Source organism: Nycticebus coucang, chromosome 8 (assembly GCF_027406575.1).
Source record: "Nycticebus coucang isolate mNycCou1 chromosome 8, mNycCou1.pri, whole genome shotgun sequence".
Lineage (NCBI taxonomy): Eukaryota > Metazoa > Chordata > Mammalia > Primates > Lorisidae > Nycticebus > Nycticebus coucang.
In genome coordinates this window covers 110234791-110253277 of record NC_069787.1, presented here as the reverse complement: position 1 = coordinate 110253277, position 18487 = coordinate 110234791, and the positions used below count along the sequence as shown (strand labels likewise).

The 18487-nt window shown below is 38.6% G+C and overlaps 1 protein-coding gene across 2 annotated transcripts in view; it reads left to right on the top strand.

The window, feature by feature from the left end:
* SLC9A9 (solute carrier family 9 member A9) overlaps positions 1 to 18487 on the top strand; it is a 678779-nt gene that overhangs the window by 648280 nt on the left and 12012 nt on the right. The window contains exon 15 of one of the 2 annotated variants that reach the window (XM_053599745.1): positions 1025 to 1154. The exons of the other annotated variant lie outside the window; for it this stretch is intronic. Coding sequence (XP_053455720.1) covers positions 1025 to 1074 — 50 coding nt within the window. The 3' untranslated portion in view covers positions 1075 to 1154. Of the gene's footprint in view, positions 1 to 1024; positions 1155 to 18487 lie in introns of those variants that run through there. 2 annotated transcript variants of the gene reach the window in all.

Genomic DNA, 18487 nt, shown 5'->3' with positions numbered 1-18487 from the left:
TGAACACTCCCAAAATGTCAGTGGTTCACCAAGCAATGTTTTATTTCTCTCACTTTCAAGGCTGCTAAGGATGGGAGTGACTCTCTGGGGCAACTGCCCTCCATGTGCAACTCAGTGATCCTGACAGTGTTGACGTGTGGTTTCTTCCCCTCAAGCTGAGTCCTCCCAGGGTCACTATAACTAGGAAAGAGGCAGCTGGAGGGGGTGCCTACTGGCTTATGTTTCAGTGTAAAAGTGGCACTAGTCACTCATGACCACAGCACATTGGCCAAGTTAGTTATATAGCCTCACCTTGAAGTTCAAGGACACTGATGTACTCATTTCAGGTACCTGAAAGAGGAGAACCAGATATTGGTAATAGTAGCTAGCAATATCTAGGATAAGCAGAAGACAGATGGAATGGAATGGAATAGGATAGATTCAAGTGCATCACAGAAGTATTTTTAGTGTTATATGTGCATGGTTTAGCAGATGTTGGGGCATGTTGTGAAATGTATTTCTAGGTAGGGGGTAGAGGTAAAATAAAGGGGTAAAGTGACTGAATCTGAAAAAAAAAAATGTGCCTGGAAAGGATAAGGAGATTATTTATGACATGTGAGCCAGCAAAGGGCTTACCTTTGTGTCTGCTTTAAGAAAATAGAGTCTCTAAAGTCTCCCAGTCTTCATTTTGTAGTGCAAAAATACCCAATGTCACATACCTTGACTCCTGTGACAAACTCAGTGGGTAGTATTCAGCCTTGCCTCTGTGAGGGAGAGGGATATTATTATGCTTTTGTCTTCCTCAAAGAAACTCAGGCATACACTCTACTAAGGGGGTTGTTAAACGGCAGAGGAAAGATGTGCATAGAGCAATGTTTTCCAACCTTTCTCATCTCATGGCACACTTGGGCCTATAGTTACAGTTCCGTAGCACACTGAAATTATGTGGATCAGAAAAGGAAGGCAAAAAAAAAGGAATATAATTACTGTGCTTTGAATTTCTTCTGAAAATAATTTAATTAACGGTCTTTAAAATTTTTCGCAGCACACCTAACATTCTCTCACCGCACACCAGTGTGGTTTGCACTGCCATAGAGTATGTGAAAATTAGAAGGTGGCCATAAGGGCAACCAGGGCCTTGAGAAATAAACAAGATGATGAGAAAGGGCTGCTCTGAGGTGACATTAAAAACATGATGTCCAACAAGAAAACATCCGCCTTCTAAGTAAGCACCTCACTTCTATGGAAACATGGATCACTGCTGTGTCAGAGCCGTCATTGTGCAAGAGCTCAAATGAAATCCTGCTGTGAAACTGTGATGTCAGTCACAAAACAAGGAGCAGCACCTCCCTGGGTGTTGCCACGTGAGGCACTGCACCTAAAAGAGAAGGGAACCTTGGGAAGAAACCTTGCAATATCTTTCTCAGGACTCCTGCAATAAAAGAAATAGTATGAGGGCGGTGCCTGTGGCTCAAGGAGTAGGGTGCCAGCCCCATATACCAGAGGTGGTGGGTTCAAACCCAGCCCCAGCCAAAAACTGCAAAAAAATAATAATAATAATAAAGAAAGAAAGAAAGAAAGAAATAGTATAAATTCTGCTTGCCATATGATAGGTGTTATAGGGGTAAGTTGACTTGGCGAATTTGGATATATATTTTCAATACTTTTAACTCCAGTGGGCACAGTGAAAAAGTAATATTACATAACATTTGTTGAGTACTTATTATGTGCCCAGAACTGTGCTGATACCTATTTTTATCTCACTTAATCCTCTCCTCCCTGAGCGTACCACAGGAAGTTATTTCTGTTATTTTTCATAAGGCTCAATAAGCTTAGGAAATTTGTTCACTCATAGATAATAAGTAGTACAGCTATGATTCAAACCCAGTTTGTCTTTTTAACCACTACAAAAAAATAAACAGAAAACATGGTATGATTCAAGTATTATTCACCTAGAACTGAAACACGTTTCTGTTTTAAGCCACCCAGTTTGTGGCCTTTTGTTATGGCAGCCCCGGGAAACAAATGCACAAGGTAATTGCAGCCTCCAGATAATTACCTAAGCAGATCTAACACAGCACTGAAAAAAATCGAGGCACAAAGATTTGGGGACTTTCCATCAAACTGAGAAGCAGTCACAGCAGCCTGCCCCGTGGTCCTCTATGGTTAGTATTTGGGATTTGCTGTCTTCCTCCCCAGGAAAACACTGAAGGTTGTTTCCTACACTGCAGTTGCTGGTGTAGAAGTGACTGTTTCCATCTTCCCAGAAGCAGAAGATGATACAACTATGCATCCTTCTGGGATCCCTGCCCATGCCTACCCCCCAGATCCCTCTCGGGCACACACTCCATTCTGGGAATCCAGGGGAAGGCCCAGCCTGATAACATACTGAGTGAGCTGATCACCTCCATCCTGAATGTGAGTTCTAGGGAAGCTAGCTGAGACTCCAATTCTCAAAACGTGCTGGAGGCAGAAATCAAATGGAAATTTCTCCCCAACTCAGAGTGTAGACTTGGTACATAGGAACAAACTTACTTCTCAGAGCCCATTTCTCTGACATGCTATCAAGGAAATGACCTGTAAAGGCCTGTTGTCAAAACCATGAGCTAACAGGGCATCTGGATCTGGGTGGCCAAGACTCACTCCATGTGAGCAGCAGCAGCATTTTTCTCTAAAACTGTTTTCCTTCAAAAACAGCCTAAGTCAAATGTAACACTCCATATGGCACAATAGATTTTATTTTATTTTATTGGTAGGCAGCAAAGATTCCTGGGAAATCTGTTGATCCCTTTGTGTGTCCAAAGGGAAAAGTTTTAAAGACATAATAACAAGAAGAGAAGCAATAGAAGTAATATTATTATTATTATTATTATTATTGCTATTAAGGTACTCTGCAGCTCATAGATGCAACATCTCCAAACCCAGAGTCCTTTGAGAAACCAGATATTATTCTTCTCTGCATCATTTAGACCAGTGGTTTTTCAGGTAATCACTAAAGTGAAGATTACTGGGCACCCCCCTACTGATTACTGGGTCAGAAGGGACCTGACCAACCTCCTGAGAAACCAGGAGGTCAGACTGAAGGGCCCAAGAATCTGGATTTAACACAGTATGAGGTGCTGATACAGATGGTCAGGAGAAATTCTGTGTTATTTTAGATAATTCTATATTAAGATCTGAAGATGTGGATCAGGTGAGCTCTCAGGTTTCCTTCAGACTCATGATTACAGTATGTCCCCTGGTTTATCGTGACTCCATTTGCCCTACTTAAGTATGTTGCTTTAGAATCTTAGAACTATCTTCTTTCCTTTAACCTTTCCGATAACCACTGCCCTTTTTCTGTCCTTGGATTGTCTGTCTGGATGTGAGGAGTCAAATAGAATCATCTGAACATTTGAGAAGTAGATCCTATAGATATCACTGTTTAACTAACACTGGCACAAATAGGATAGAATACGCATACTATTTCATTGGCCTTTAATCTGCCCTCTTTCTTATTACTTAATCACTATTGACCAGAGTTTCCTAACTCTGGTCTCTCAGGAAGTATGGATAGATTTCAAGGCATCTAGGAACTGGCTGAAATGTCATGTGGAATTGTACGTAAATGATGAGAACTCAGGCATTTTTTTCAGAGGTACACAACCATGTCCATGGAAAGGTAAAACTATGGCTGCAGGCGTCATCTAACTCACTTAGTTGTGACATAGGAAGTTCATTTTGATAATAATTCTAAGCTCTATTATTTGTATCACAGACAGTTCCTAGTCATCTTAGGCAGCTATGCAGAGTATAATATTAAAAACGGTATAGTCCATGTTCCTCCTATTCATTAGTAATGTGCTATATACTTACTAATTACCCAGGATAAAAGATCAAATAAAAAAGTTCTTGGAGACTTTGGGAAGGTGGCTGTAGCAGCATCCACAACACAGTCTTCTAATCTCTTCACATCCTTACATAAAGACAGGCAGGACAATCAGATAACAAAACCAAAAACCCATGAAGACATTTATAATAAAACTAGGGGCAAGTTTTCTCACAAACTCCAAATACAAGTGGGTAAAGACAAACCACCAGTGCATGCATGTCTGTGCAGGAGAAAAAAGAAGCAAGTAGGTAGCATCTGATGGACCTGATGATAGGAGAACCCCTAAATAGCCAATAGTATTCCCTAGAAGGTGTAGTTGGAGGGCCTACTACTTCCTCTGACAGGAGTAACAAGAGGATTCCAGTAAGGAATATTTCAGGGGCTGGAGCAGGCAAGATCCCTGACAGCTCTCCAAATGGATCAACTGGGGCTTCCTCCTAGAACAAGGCCCTATGCTGAGGAGAAAATGCCTGGGATGGAATCAAAAGGATAGAGACAATGAGGACAAAATGAAAGATGAGGTCCAGATATCTTGGGATGGGGGAGAAACAGGGCAGGAAAGCTCAGAATGCAAGACACTATAGTTCTCACAATATAAAGACAACACAAGAGACTCTGAAGTTGAAAAGCTTTTCTGAAGCCTGCTAGAAAACTAACTTCACATAAAAACGAACAACTAGAACAATAGAAGTCAAATCCCATACATTATTACAAGAAAAAAAGAGAGAATAAGGGACAGAATAATATCCCTACAGACAATGAAACCACACCAGAAAGACATATCCATAAAAACAGACCAAAACTAAGAGAATGATACAAGACTTGAAAGAACAATATCAAACAGTGTTGAAAACACTTAGACTTGGGAAGTAATTTAATTTTTTTTTATTAAATCATAGCTGTGTACATTAATGAGATCATGGGGCACCATACACTGGTTTTATAGACCATTTGACACATTTTCATCACACTGGTTAACATAGCCTTCCTGGCATTTTCTTAGTTATTGTGTTAAGACAATTGTATTCTACATTTACTAAGTTTCACATGTACCCTTGTAAGATGCATCGCAGGTATAATCCCACCAATCACCCTCCCTTCACCAAACCTCCCCCCTCCCTCCCCTCCCTCTCTCCCTTCCCCATATTCTTAGGTTATAACTGGGTTATAGCTTTCATATGAAAGCCATAAATTAATTTCATAGTAGGGCTGAGTACATTGGATATTTTTTCTTCCATTCTTGAGATACTTTACTAAGAAGAATATGTTCCAGCTCCATCCATGTAAACATGAAAGAGGTAAAGTCTCCATCTTTCTTTAAGGCTGCATAATATTCCATGGTGTACATGTACCACAATTTATTAATCCATTCATGGGTCAATGGGCACTTGGGCTTTTTCCATGACTTAGCAATTATGAATTGGGCTGCAATAAACATTCTGGTACAAATGTGATTTTGTTTGTTTTAATGTGATTTTTGGTCTTCTGGGTATATACCTAGTAGAGGAATTATAGGATTGAATGGAAGATCTATTTTTAGATCTCTAAGTCTTTCCAAAAGAAATGTATTAATTTGTATTCCCAGTAGCAGTGTAGAAGTGCTCCCTTTTCTCTACATCCACACCAACATCTCTGGTCTTGGGATTTTGTGATATGGGCTAATCTTGCTAGAGTTAGATGATATCTCAAAGTAGTTTTGATTTGCATTTCTCCGATGATTAAGGATAATGAGCATTTTTTCATATGTCTGTAGGCCATGCGCCTGTGTTCTTCAGAGAAGTTTCTCTTCAAGTCCCTTGCCAAGCCTGCGATGATGAAATATTTGGGAGTTTATCTAACAAAGGATGTGAAAGATCTCTATAAAGAGAACTATGAAACTCTAAGAAAAAAAATAGCTGAAAATGTTAACAAATGGAAAAACATACCATGCTCATGGCTGGGAAGAATTAACAGTGTTAAAATGTCCATACACAATATTCAATTTTAATGCAATTCCTATTCACATTTTAAAAAATCCTTTCATAAATCAAGAGTAAATTAGAAGAAATACAAAAGCAAATAAACACAATGGATAATACTTTTAAGAGAAATTGCAGGTGAAAAGGAAGGAACCTTTTTTAAATCGAAAAAGAAGATAAAAAAATTCAAGAGAAAGTGACAAATATTGGAGATAAGCAAGGAAGACTGCACATCTAGAAAATAGGAGTTCCTGAAGAAAATAAAAGCAAGGAAAAAGAAAAAATGCTAATTAAAGAGAGCTTTCCTGAAATAACATAGTTGGAAGTGTGAGAGCCAGTCAGTTGTTAAACACATATCAGCACTCCACCATACATAGCAATCTGTAGCATCCAGAGTCTGATTTTTAAATGCCATTTATCATTTAAAAAAATATTTTGGAGAAATGGTTGCTTCAGAGTCTGAGACAAAAATTTTACAAGATAAGCCTAGCAGACTAGGACAGTTTGTCATGCAGATAATAGAGAAGCTACGCCCATCATGTCAGTAGGACTCAGAAAATAGTCTGGAAAAATTCCCACTGACCAATGATGGGTCAATTTTACCAGCAACAGTGATAATAATGCAACCAAAAACATTCAAATTCAATATTTTAAAATGATATTTGAAGAATTAGGAGGGGAGATGGGGCACTTCCATCCACCCTAGGACAAGTCCCACTGCCCTGCTATGGGCTACTGTAAGACCAAGTTATGAACAGACTGCATTACCCACAGCCACTTAGCCACCCTGCTCCCCACAGAGTGGCCCCACCTTCCCTGGTGGCAATCCCATAACCAGTGCCATTTTTAGCAGTTGGGGCCCACAGTATACCTTTGGGACAGGCGGGGGCTGCCAGAGCTGCCAATGGGCTGAGGAGGGAGAGGGAAGACCATGCACTCCCATGCACTCTCATGCTCCCCTAGTAAAAATTCCACCACTGTTACTTTGAGCTGGTGTGAAACCAAGGCATGAGCAGACTGTACTCCCCACAACTATCTGCTAATGCTGCTCCAGCTGAGAAAGGCCCCACACTTCCTGGTAGCAGACCACAGAGCAGCTACCACATCCCATCCCACACCTGAGCATTTCATCAGCAGCCTGGCAACCACCCACCTCTGCCTATCACACCCAGCAGCTGAAGGCACTACCAGGGGGCCTGAGGATAAGTCTGCTGACCTGAACCCATCCCTTAGTACCGAAGTACACCAACCAGGGTCCTGGAAATTGCTCAGAACAGTCCACCATCATTATCACCTGATCATTCCTCCAAGGGTCTATCTAAGTTCAGGCCACCCCAATTTACCAATGCCATCATAGCAAACATTCACCTGCATGTACTACCAGCAGGCCAGGGAACTGGCCCCCCAGCCTATCATAGTCGCTACCCTCATTGACCTAAACCACTTGGGTCTTAGGAGGGTTGCTCCACCACTGCTACTGCCATCACCTATATCAATACCAGCTGACCAGGGGCCTGAGATCTCATCCATAAGTTCAGCCCTCTGCTGCCAATACCAGCATCTGAGCAAGTCACCTGGAGGCCCAAAAGTTAACCTCCAAGACCCAATAACACTGGTGCCAGTGTAAGCCACTCTGGGACCTGAAAATAGGTATATTCAGTCCACTTCTGCCACCACTGGGGCTCAAAGACTGGCCCACCTGCCATCTAGACCCAAGCAAAACTTTACTATAGCCTTCACTAATAACTATACCCTAAGCAACCAATAAAATCAGATACCACTGATTCTGCCTACTGCTGAAGGATCATACAGAAATCGTACTTCTTCAGATAGCAAAAAAAATCAAAGCCAAAGCACCCCACCCAACTAACAACATATGTACATCTTCAGGAAAAAGTCTTCTGCTATGAAAGTAATTTCAAAAAATTAGAAGCAGTTACTTTTATACCAGATGTGCAGATATCAATGTAAGCATACAGAAAATAAGAAAATGGAAATATGGCACCAAAGAAACACAGTAATTCCCCAGCAACAGAACCCAATCAAAAAGAAATTTATGAAGTCACTAATTCAAAAACTGATTTCAGAGAAATTCAAGGAGATATAAGAGAACTCTAAAAAATACAAAAGAAATCAAAAAGGTAATTGAAGACATAAATGAGAAATTTCCTAATTTCACTTAGACTGAAAGAAATGAAAAAAGATGTTTCACACAAACAGAAACCAAAAGCTAGCAGGAGTAGGTATACTTATATCAGATAAAACAGACTAAGTAAAGATATTTTTTAAAGAACTAAATAGAAATTTTGAGACTGAAGAATTTATTGAAGAAAATACAAAATACATTTAAACTTTTCAACAATAGACTAGCGCAGGCAGAAGAAAATCTCAGAGCTTGAAATCTGATGTTTTGAAATAACCCAATTACACAAAAATAAAAAAATATATTTAAAAATGAACAAAGCCTTCATGACATCTAGGACAACATAAAGCAAACAAATATACAAATACACCCAGAGGTGAAGAGAAAATTTAAAGGCTAGGAAAATACAGTTAATGAAATAGATGAAAACTTCCGAAGTTTTTCAAGAAATTTAAACATTCAGATACAGGAAGCTCTACAATCCCCAGGAAGACACATTGCAAGAAGGTCTTCTCCACAGTATACTGCAGATTGTCTAAAGTCAGAGAGGGAATCCTAAAAACCAACAAGAGAAAAGCATTTAGTCACTTACAAAGAAAAACCCAACAGACTAACAGCAGCTTGCTCAGAATAAACCGTGCTGGTCAAAAGAAAATAGGATAATGTATTCAAAGCACTGAAAGAAAAAAAAAACCTCTAACATAGAGTACTATATCCAGCAAAATTAACCTTCATAAATGAAGAAGAAATAAAATCTTTCCTTGAAGAGCAAATGCTGAGGGAATTTGTTACCACTAGACCAGTCTAACAAGAAATGCTTACGGAAGTTCTAAGCCTGATGTGAAAGGATGACATTTATTGTCATAAAAATGCGTAAAAATAATAAAACTCACTTGTAAAGCAATCACACAAGGGAATAAAAAGGACTTATATGGCACCATTATAGAAATTCACCAAACTACAATGACAAACAAGAAGAAAAGGAACAAAAAATTAATAAAACAAGAAAATAACAATATGATAGGAATAAAGCTTTGCATGTTGATAATAATCTTGAAAATAAATAGACTAAATTCTCCACTTAAAAAAATATAAACTAGCTGAATGGATTTTAAAAACATGGTCCAACTATATGCTACTTAAAAGAAAGTCACTTTCCAGTAAAGACACACTTAGACTGAAAGAAATGGAAAAAGGTATTTCACACAAACAGAAACAAAAAGCTAGCAGGAGTAGGTATACTTATATCAGATAAAACACTAAGTCAAGCATAGTTAAAAATAAAAAAGACAAAGAAGATCATTATATAATGTGACAAAGAGAATATAATTCTCACTCTACCAAGAGAATATAATAATTCTAAATATATATGCATCTAATGTACATAATGTAAGGTTATACAGGACACCCCCTGGATGAAGAGGCTAACTATAACTTGAACTTTACCTTAGAAATGCAAACTATGTAACCTAATCATTTGTACGCTCATATTAATCTGAAATTAAAAATAAATATATATAATATATGTGTATATATACACATCTGTGTGTGTATATCCAACTCAAGGATTGTCCAGATTGATAAAGCAAATATTACTAGATCTAAAGAGAAAAAGTGTAACACCATAGTAGAGGACTTCAACACCCCACTCTTAGCATTTAACAGATAACCTGGACAGAAAATCTAAGAAACGTTGAACTTAAATTGGACTTTAGACCAAACAAACTTATACATATATAAATAGTCTATCCAACAACTGCAGAATATGTATTATTTTCACCAGGATATGGAATGTTCTCCAAGATTAACCATATGTTAGGCCGCAAAACAAGTCTCCATGTCATTTTTTAAAAATTGAAATCATAACAAGTATCTTCTATACCACAATAAAATAAAACTAGAAATCAATACCAAGAAGAATCCAGAAACTATACAAATACATGGAAATTAAACAACATGCTCCTGAATGACCATTGGATCAATGCTGAAATTAAGATGAAAATGAAAAAAATTTCAGAAACATAACAAAATTTGTGGGATTCAGCAAAAGCCATGCTAAGAAGAAAGTTTATAGCAATAAATGCCTAAATGTAAACAGTAGAAAAATTACAAATTAACAACCTAACAATGCCCCTAAAGGAACTTTTCTAGAACAAGTCAAACTCAGAATTATCAGAAGAAATAAAAATCAGAACAGAACTAAATGAAATAAAGACAATACCAAGGATCAACAAAATACAAAATTGGTTCTGTGAAAATATAAAATTGATAAACTGCCAGACCCACCTAGAAAACAGAAAACCCAAATATACAAAATCATAAATGAAAAAAGGAAACATTACAATCTATATATACCACAGAAATGCAAAAGACTAAAAACTATTATGAACTGTATACTCACAAACTAGAAAGCTTAAAAGAAACAGAGAAATTCCTGAAAAGATACAAGTTACTGAGGCTGAACCAGGTAAAAATAAGGAGTGGTGAGATGAAATCAGTACTAAAGTCTCCTAAAGAAAAGCCCAGGACCAGATGGATTCACAGCTGAATTCCACCAAATAGGCAAAAAGAATTAATACCGAAACTCCTGAAACTATTCCAAAAAAGAAAAAAAAATACCAAAACAGAGAGAATTTTCCATAACTCATCCTATGAGGCCAGTATCACTCTAATACCAGAACTGGACAAGAACACAACTAAAGAAAAAAATACAGGACAATATCCCTGATGAACATACATGCAAAAATCCTCTACAAAATAATAGCAAACAGAATCCAACAATACATCAAAAAGATAATACACCATGATCAAGTGGAATTTATTTCAGGAACACAAGCATGATTTAACATATACAAACCAATAAACATCATACATCACATCAACAGAATAAAGGACAGAAACTGTAGGATCGTGTCAACAGATACAGAAAAACTTTTTGATAAAATTTAACATCTCAAAGGGGGCGGAGACAAGATGGCTGACTGAAGCCAGCTTTCCACAGAGGCTCCCATCCAGAAGGAGTTAAAGGACAGAAATTTAGCAAGTAACCTGGTGGATTACAGCTGCACAAAGAGAAAAGGTTGAAGAACGCACATGAACCCCGCTGAGGCAAGCTGTGATCCCAAGGATACAAACAAAAGGTACAAAATCCATCACCAAATGGCTCCCCCATGAGGACAGCTCAGAGTGCCCCACAAACAAATGAGCACAGTTCAAAGGTCCTCCCACAATACTCCACGGGAGAGACCCTCTAAAAACTGGCCCTACCTCCCCTACTTGGGTGCCATGGCATTCTCCTGCTAGGTAAAAAAACTGTATAAAACTGTATATATTTTCTACCTGCAATTCTGAGTACCCAGTACTCCCCTCCACTCTCACTCTGAGGTCTGGAGGCCTGTCCCCCAGGAGTCCAGACTCTTGGGTGATTTCTCAAGGTGTGTGGACAGGCCTAGACTGCAGCTGGTCAGTGCTGATTCTGCGGCACAGGAGTGAGGAGAGGATGGCTGAGAGGGAACCATGCCAGAGCGGCGGTGCTCTGAGGTGCAGAGCAGCAGCCGTTTTTGGCAACAATAGGGCTCACCCCCAGATATTCTGAAGCCAACCCCCATCTCCCTGGGCAAACAGAGGAGGCCAGGCATCTTCTCAGGCATCATCACTGCAAAACAGATCTGGGATGAAAACACAGGCCCTGTGAGTAAAGGGTTTGCCTGAGGCGGTACCGGCCTGGGTGGAGTGCAGGGACTAAAAAATGCACGCGCAAAACTGGGAAATTCCCAGGATGGTGCTGACCCAGAGGACCACTTTACTGAGCCTAAGATGTACCCAGCCTCATGGGATCATTAGCCTATAGACAAAGGAAGGCAGGAGGCTAGAACTGACACCTAATCGTGCTGCGAATACAAACCTGCAGTAGCAAAGACAGGGCCTGAGGCACAGGTTATGGGAACTCAAAACAGCTTCTCTTCTGCAGGGAAATTGGGTAGGGCGGGAACTGAGTGAACACCCCCCAGCCTCCATCAACCACCTAGGTTATCAGGCCTCACCTCTACCTGCTGGATAAAGGCAGTGAGCAGTGGCCTAGCTGAGCAGATATAGATTTCCTTGTGATTCAGGCAGTTGCAAACCCCTGGAGTATCTGCTAACTGGAGGCAACTGGGTCACAGTCCTGCAGGGCTATCAGTGACTGGGTGTGACAGAGCTGCAAGGTGGGAAAGGAGGCATCAACCTTCCCAGACTGATCTATTTGCTGGGTGGGTCCTCCTGACTTCACAGAGCACCAGAATAAGTCATATTTGAATTATCACTAGAACCCTGCAATCTAGTTGCCAGAGACCTTTTAAACTCTCCCACCTGAGACAGGTGCTGACTGAGACAATTGATTTGGACCTTTTGAACTGAGCCAATCGCCCGAGGACTATTCAAGTGGTGCCCTAGGTGTGTGGTTGTAGGAAGGGTTGTTTTTCCTTTTCCAATTGTTGCCTATGGGAGGTGGGGTGACTTAATTGCTGGTATTCCTCCACAGCTGAGACTTGAACCCAGAGTAACTGTTTCACTAGGTTTGGACAGAGACCAGCTGAAAACAAGACACAACCACTTAGCCCCACCAAACCAAACAGGTCCCCAGTTTCTCAGGCCATAGCACTGTAAAGGTCCTCAACAAAGCCCCAGGGGAAAAGTCAGTGTAAAATAATGATGGGGCAGAATCAGTGGAAACACTCTGGTAACATGAATAACCAGAATAGATCAACCCCCGCAAGGAAAGATATGGCAGATGTAATTGAAGATCCCATTCATAAACAGCTGGCCAAGATGTCAGAAATTGAATTCATAATTTGGATTGCAAACAACATTAATAAAATGGAGGAAAATTTGAAATTAGAAATTCGAGGAGCAATTCAAAAGTCGGAATTAGAAATTCAAGGAGAACTTCAAAAGTTGTCTCAAAAATTTAATGAATTTAAAGACAAAAGCACCAAAGATTTTGAGGCACTGAAGCAAGAATTTGCAGCCCTCAAAGATCTGAAAAATATGGTAGAATCCCTAAGTAACAGAGTGGAGCAAGCAGAAGAAAGGATTTCTGACATTGAAGACAAAGCCTTTGAATGCTCCCAAACTCTCAAAGAGGATGAGAAATGGAGAGCTAAAATGGATCATTCCCTCAGAGAGCTCTGGGATAATTTCACGAAGGCTAATACCTGCTTCATCGGAATCCCTGAAAGTGATGAAGTGGCCTCGCAAGCCACAGAGACACTTCTCCATGAAATTATGAAAGAGAATTTTCCAGACATGCCAAGTGATTCTGAAATTCAGATAGCAGACAGTTTCAAAACCCCAGCACGACCCAACCTGAATAAGACATCCCCCAGGCATATAATAATTAACTTCACTAAAGTTAACATGAAGGAGAAAATTCTGAAAGCAGCCAGACGTAAGAAATCCATTACCTACAAAGGGAAGAATATTAGAATGATTGCAGATCTCTCTGCTGAAACTTCTCAAGCCAGAAGAGAGTGGTCATCAACTTTTAATCTCCTAAAACAAAATAACTTTCAACCCCGGATCCTGTATTCAGCTAAACAGAGTTTCATTTATGATGCAGAAATTAAATAAGTTAATGACATTCATATGTTGAAGAAATTTGCCATAACCAAACCAGCTCTTCAGGATATTCTCAGACCTATCCTCCATAACGACCAGCCCAATCCTCTACCACAAAAATAAACTCACTCAGAAACTTTTGATCAAACTTCAACTTCCACAGTGGTGAAAGGATTAAAAAAGTCCACAGGACTTTAGAAAAACTCAATACCGAAAATTTTACCAGACGTAGCAATATTCTCCAATAATGTGAACAGCTTAAACTGTCCTCTAAAGAGGCACAGGTTAGCTGACTGGATACAAAAACTCAGGCCAGATATTTGCTACATACAAGAGTCACATCTTACCTTAAAAGACAAATATAGATTCAGGGTGAAAGGATGGTCATCCATATTTCAGGCAAATGGTAATTAGAAAAAAGTAGGTGTTTAAATTCTATTTGCAGACACAATAGGCTTTAAACCAACAAAAGAAAGGAAGGATAAGAATGGTCACTTCATATTTGTTAAAGGTAATACTCAATATGATGAGATTTCAATTATTAATATTTATGCACCAAACCAGAATGTGCCTCAATTTATAAGAGAAACTCTAACACATTAGCAACTTGATTTCCTCCAGCTCAATAATAGTCAGAGATTTCAACACTCCTTTGGCAGTGTTGAATAGATCCTCCAATAAGAAGCTGAGCAAAGAAATTTTAGATTTAAACCTAACCATCCATCATTTGGATTTAGCAGACATCTACAGAACATTTCATCCCAACAAAACTGAATATGCATACTTCTCATCAGCCCACGGAACATACTCCAAAACTGATCACATCTTAGGTCACAAGTCTAACCTCAGTAAATTTAAAGGAATAGAAATTATTCCTTGCATCTTCTCAGACCACCATGGAATAAAAGTTGAACTCAGTAACAACAGGAATCTGCATACTCGTACAAAAACATGGAAGTTAAATAACCTTGTGCTGAATGATAGCTGGGTCAGAGATGAGATTAAGAAGGAAATTGCCAAATTTTTGGAACAAAACGACAATGAAGACACGAATTATCAGAACCTCTGGGATACCACAAAGGCAGTCCTAAGAGGGAAATTTATAGCACTGCAAGCCTTCCTCAAGAGAATGGAAAGAGAAGAAGTTAACAAATTAATGGGACATTCAAGAAACTGGAAAAGGAAGAACATTCCAACCCCAAACCCAGTAGAAGAAAAGAAATAACCAAAATTAGAGCAGAATTAAATGAAATTGAAAACAAAAGAATTATACAACAGATCGATAAATCAAAAAGTTGGTTTTTTGAAAAGGTCAATAAAACAGATAAACCTTTGGCTAACCTAACCAGGAAAAAAAGACTAAAATCTCTAATCTCATCGATCAGAAACACCAAAGGCAAAATAACAACAGACTAATCAGAAATTAAAAAAATCCTTAATGAATATACAAGAAACTTAATTCTCACAAATATGAAAATCTGAAGGAAATTGACCAATACTTGGAAGCAGGTCACCTTCCAAGACTTAGCCAGAATCAAGTGAAAATGTTGAACAGCCCAATATCAAGTTCTGAAATAGCATCAACCATACAAAATCTCCCTAAAAAGAAAAGCCCAGGACCAGATGGCTTCACGTCAGAATTCTACCAAACCTTTAAAGAAGAACTACTACCTATATTAATCAATCTGTTCCAAAATATAGAAAAAGAAGGAAGACTACCCAATACATTCTATGAAGCAAACATCACCCTGATCCCCAAACCAAGAAAAGACCCAACAAGAAAAGAAAATTATAGACCAATATCACTAATGAACATAGATGCAAAAATATTCAACAAGATCCTAACAAACAGAATCCAGCAACACATCAAACAACTTATACATCATGACCAAGTTGGTTTTATCGAAGGGTCTCAAGGCTGGTTCAATATATGTAAATCTATAATCATAATTCAGCACATAAATAAATTAAAAAACAAAGACCATATGATTGTCTCAATTGATGCAGAAAAAGCTTTTGCACTCAGATCGGGAACCAGACAAGGCTGCCCATGGTCTCCACTGCACTTTAACATTGTAATGGAAGTTTTAGCCATCGGAATTAGGGAAGAAAAGGTGATCAAGAGTATCCATATAGGGTCAGAAGTGATCAAACTTTCACTCTTCGCAGATGATATGATTGTATATCTGGAAAACACCAGAGATTCTACTACAAAACTCTTAGAAGTGATCAAGGAATACAGCAGTGTCTCAGGTTACAAAATCAACATTCATAAATCAGTAGCCTTTATATATACCAACAATAGTCAAGCTGAAAAAACAGTTAAGGACTCTATTCCATTCACAGTAGTGCCAAAGAAGATGAAATATTTGGGACTTTATCTAATGAAGGACATGAAAGATCTCTATAAAGAGAACTATGAAACTCTAAGAAAAGAAATAGCTGAAAATATTAACAAATGGAAAAATATACCATGCTTATGGCTGGGAAGAATTAACATTGTTAAAATTTCCATAATACCCAAAAAAATATACAATTTTAATGCAATCCCTATTAAAGCTCCACTATCATACTTTAAAGATCTTGAAAAAAATAATACTTCATTTTATATGGAATCAGAAAAAACCTCGAATAGCCAAGACATTACTCAGAAATAAAAACAAAGCAGGAGGAATCACGCTGCCAGACCTCAGACTATACTATAAATCAATAGTGATCAAAACAGCATGGTACTGGCACAAAAACAGAGAAGTAGATGTCTGGAACAGAACAGAGAACCAAGAGATGAATCCAGCTACTTACCGTTATTTGATCTTCGACAAGCCAATTAAAAACATTCAATGGAGAAAAGATTCCCTATTTAACAAATGGTGCTGGGTGAACTGGTTGGCAACCTCTAGAAAACTGAAACTGGACCCACACCTTTCACCATTAACTAAGATAGACTCTCAGTGGATTAAAGATTTAAATTTAAGACATGAAACTATAAAAATACTAGAAAAGAGTGCAGGGAAAACCCTTGAAGAAATCGGTCTGGGCAAGTATTTTATGAGGAGGACCCTCCGAGCAATTGAAGCAGCTTCAAAAATACACTACTGGGACTTGATCAAACTAAAAAGCTTCTGCACAGCTAAGAACACAATAAGTAAAGCAAGCAAACAGCCCTCAGAATGGGAGAAGGTATTTACAGGTTATGTCTCTGACAAAAGTTTAATAACCAGAATCCACAGAGAATTCAAACGCATTAGCAAGAAAAGAACAAGGGATCCCATCGCAGGCTGGGCAAGGGACTTGAAGAGAAACTTCTCTGAAGAAGACAGGCGCACAGCCTACAGACATATGAAAAAATGCTCATCATCTTTAATCATCAGAGAAACGCAAATCAAAACTACTTTAAGATATCATCTAACTCCAGTAAGATTAGCCTATATCACAAAATCCCAAGACCAGAGATGTTGGTGTGGATGTGGAGAAAAGGGAACACTTCTACATTGCTGGTGGGAATGCAAATTAATACATTCCTTTTGGAAAGATGTTTGGAGAACACTTAGAGATCTAAAAATAGGTCTGCCATTCAATCCTATAATTCCTCTACTAGATATATACCCAGAAGACCAAAAACCACATTATAATAAAGATATTTGTACCAGAATGTTTATTCCAGCTCAATTCATAATTGCTAAGTCATGGAAAAAGCTCAAGTGCCATCGATCCACGAATGGATTAATAAATTGTGGTATATGTACACCATGGAATACTATGCAGCCTTAAAGAAAGATGGAGACTTTACCTCTTTCATGTTCACATGGATGGAGCTGGGACATATTCTTCTTAGTAAAGTATCTCAAGAATGGAAGAAAAAGTACCCAATGTACTCAGTCCTACTATGAAACTAATCTATGGCTTTCATGTGAAAGCTATAACCCAGTTATAACTCAAGAATAGGGGGAAGGGGGAAAGGGAGGGCAAGGAGGGGGGAGGTGGATGGAGGGAGGGTGATTGGTGGGATTACACCTGCGGATATATGTGAAACTTAGTAAATGTAGAATGTAAATGTCTTAACACAATAACTAAGAAAATGCCAGGAAGGCTATGTTAACCAGTGTGATGAAAATGTGTCCAACGGTCTATAAAACCAGTGTATGGTGCCCCATGATTACATTAATGTACACAGCTATGATTTAATAAAAAATAAATAAATAAATAAACTGTAAAAAAGAAATAAATAAAAAAATAAAAATAGACCTGCCATTCCATCCTATAATTCCTCTACTAGGTATATACCCAGAAGACCAACGATATTATAACAAAGATATTTGTACCAGAATGTTTATTGCAGCCCAATTCATAATTGCTAAGTCATGGAAAAAGCCTAAGTGCCCATCGATCCACGAATGGATTAATAAATTGTGGTATATGTACACCATGGAATATTATGCAGCCTTAAAGAAAGATGGAGACTTTACCTCTTTCTTGTTTACATGGATGGATCTGGAACATTTTCGTCTTCGTAAAGTATCTCAAGAATGGAAGAAAAAGTATCCAATGTACTCAGCTCTACTATGAAATTAATTTATGGCTTTTATACGAAAGCTATAACCCAGTTATAACCTAAGAATATGGGGACAGGGGAGAGGGAGGGGTGGGAGGGGGAAGGCTGGGTGGAGGGAGGGTGATTGGTGGGATTACACCTGTGCTGCATCTTACAAGGGTACATGTGAAACTTAGTAAATGTAGAATATAAATGTCTTAACACAATAACTAAGAAAATGCCAGGAAGGCTATGTTAACCAGTGTGATGAAAATGTGTCCAATGGTCTATAAAACCAGTGTATGTTGCCCCATGATCACATTAGTGTACACAGCTATGATTTAATAAAATAAAAAAATTTAACATCTCTTCATGATAAAAACACTCAATGAACTAGGCATAGAAGG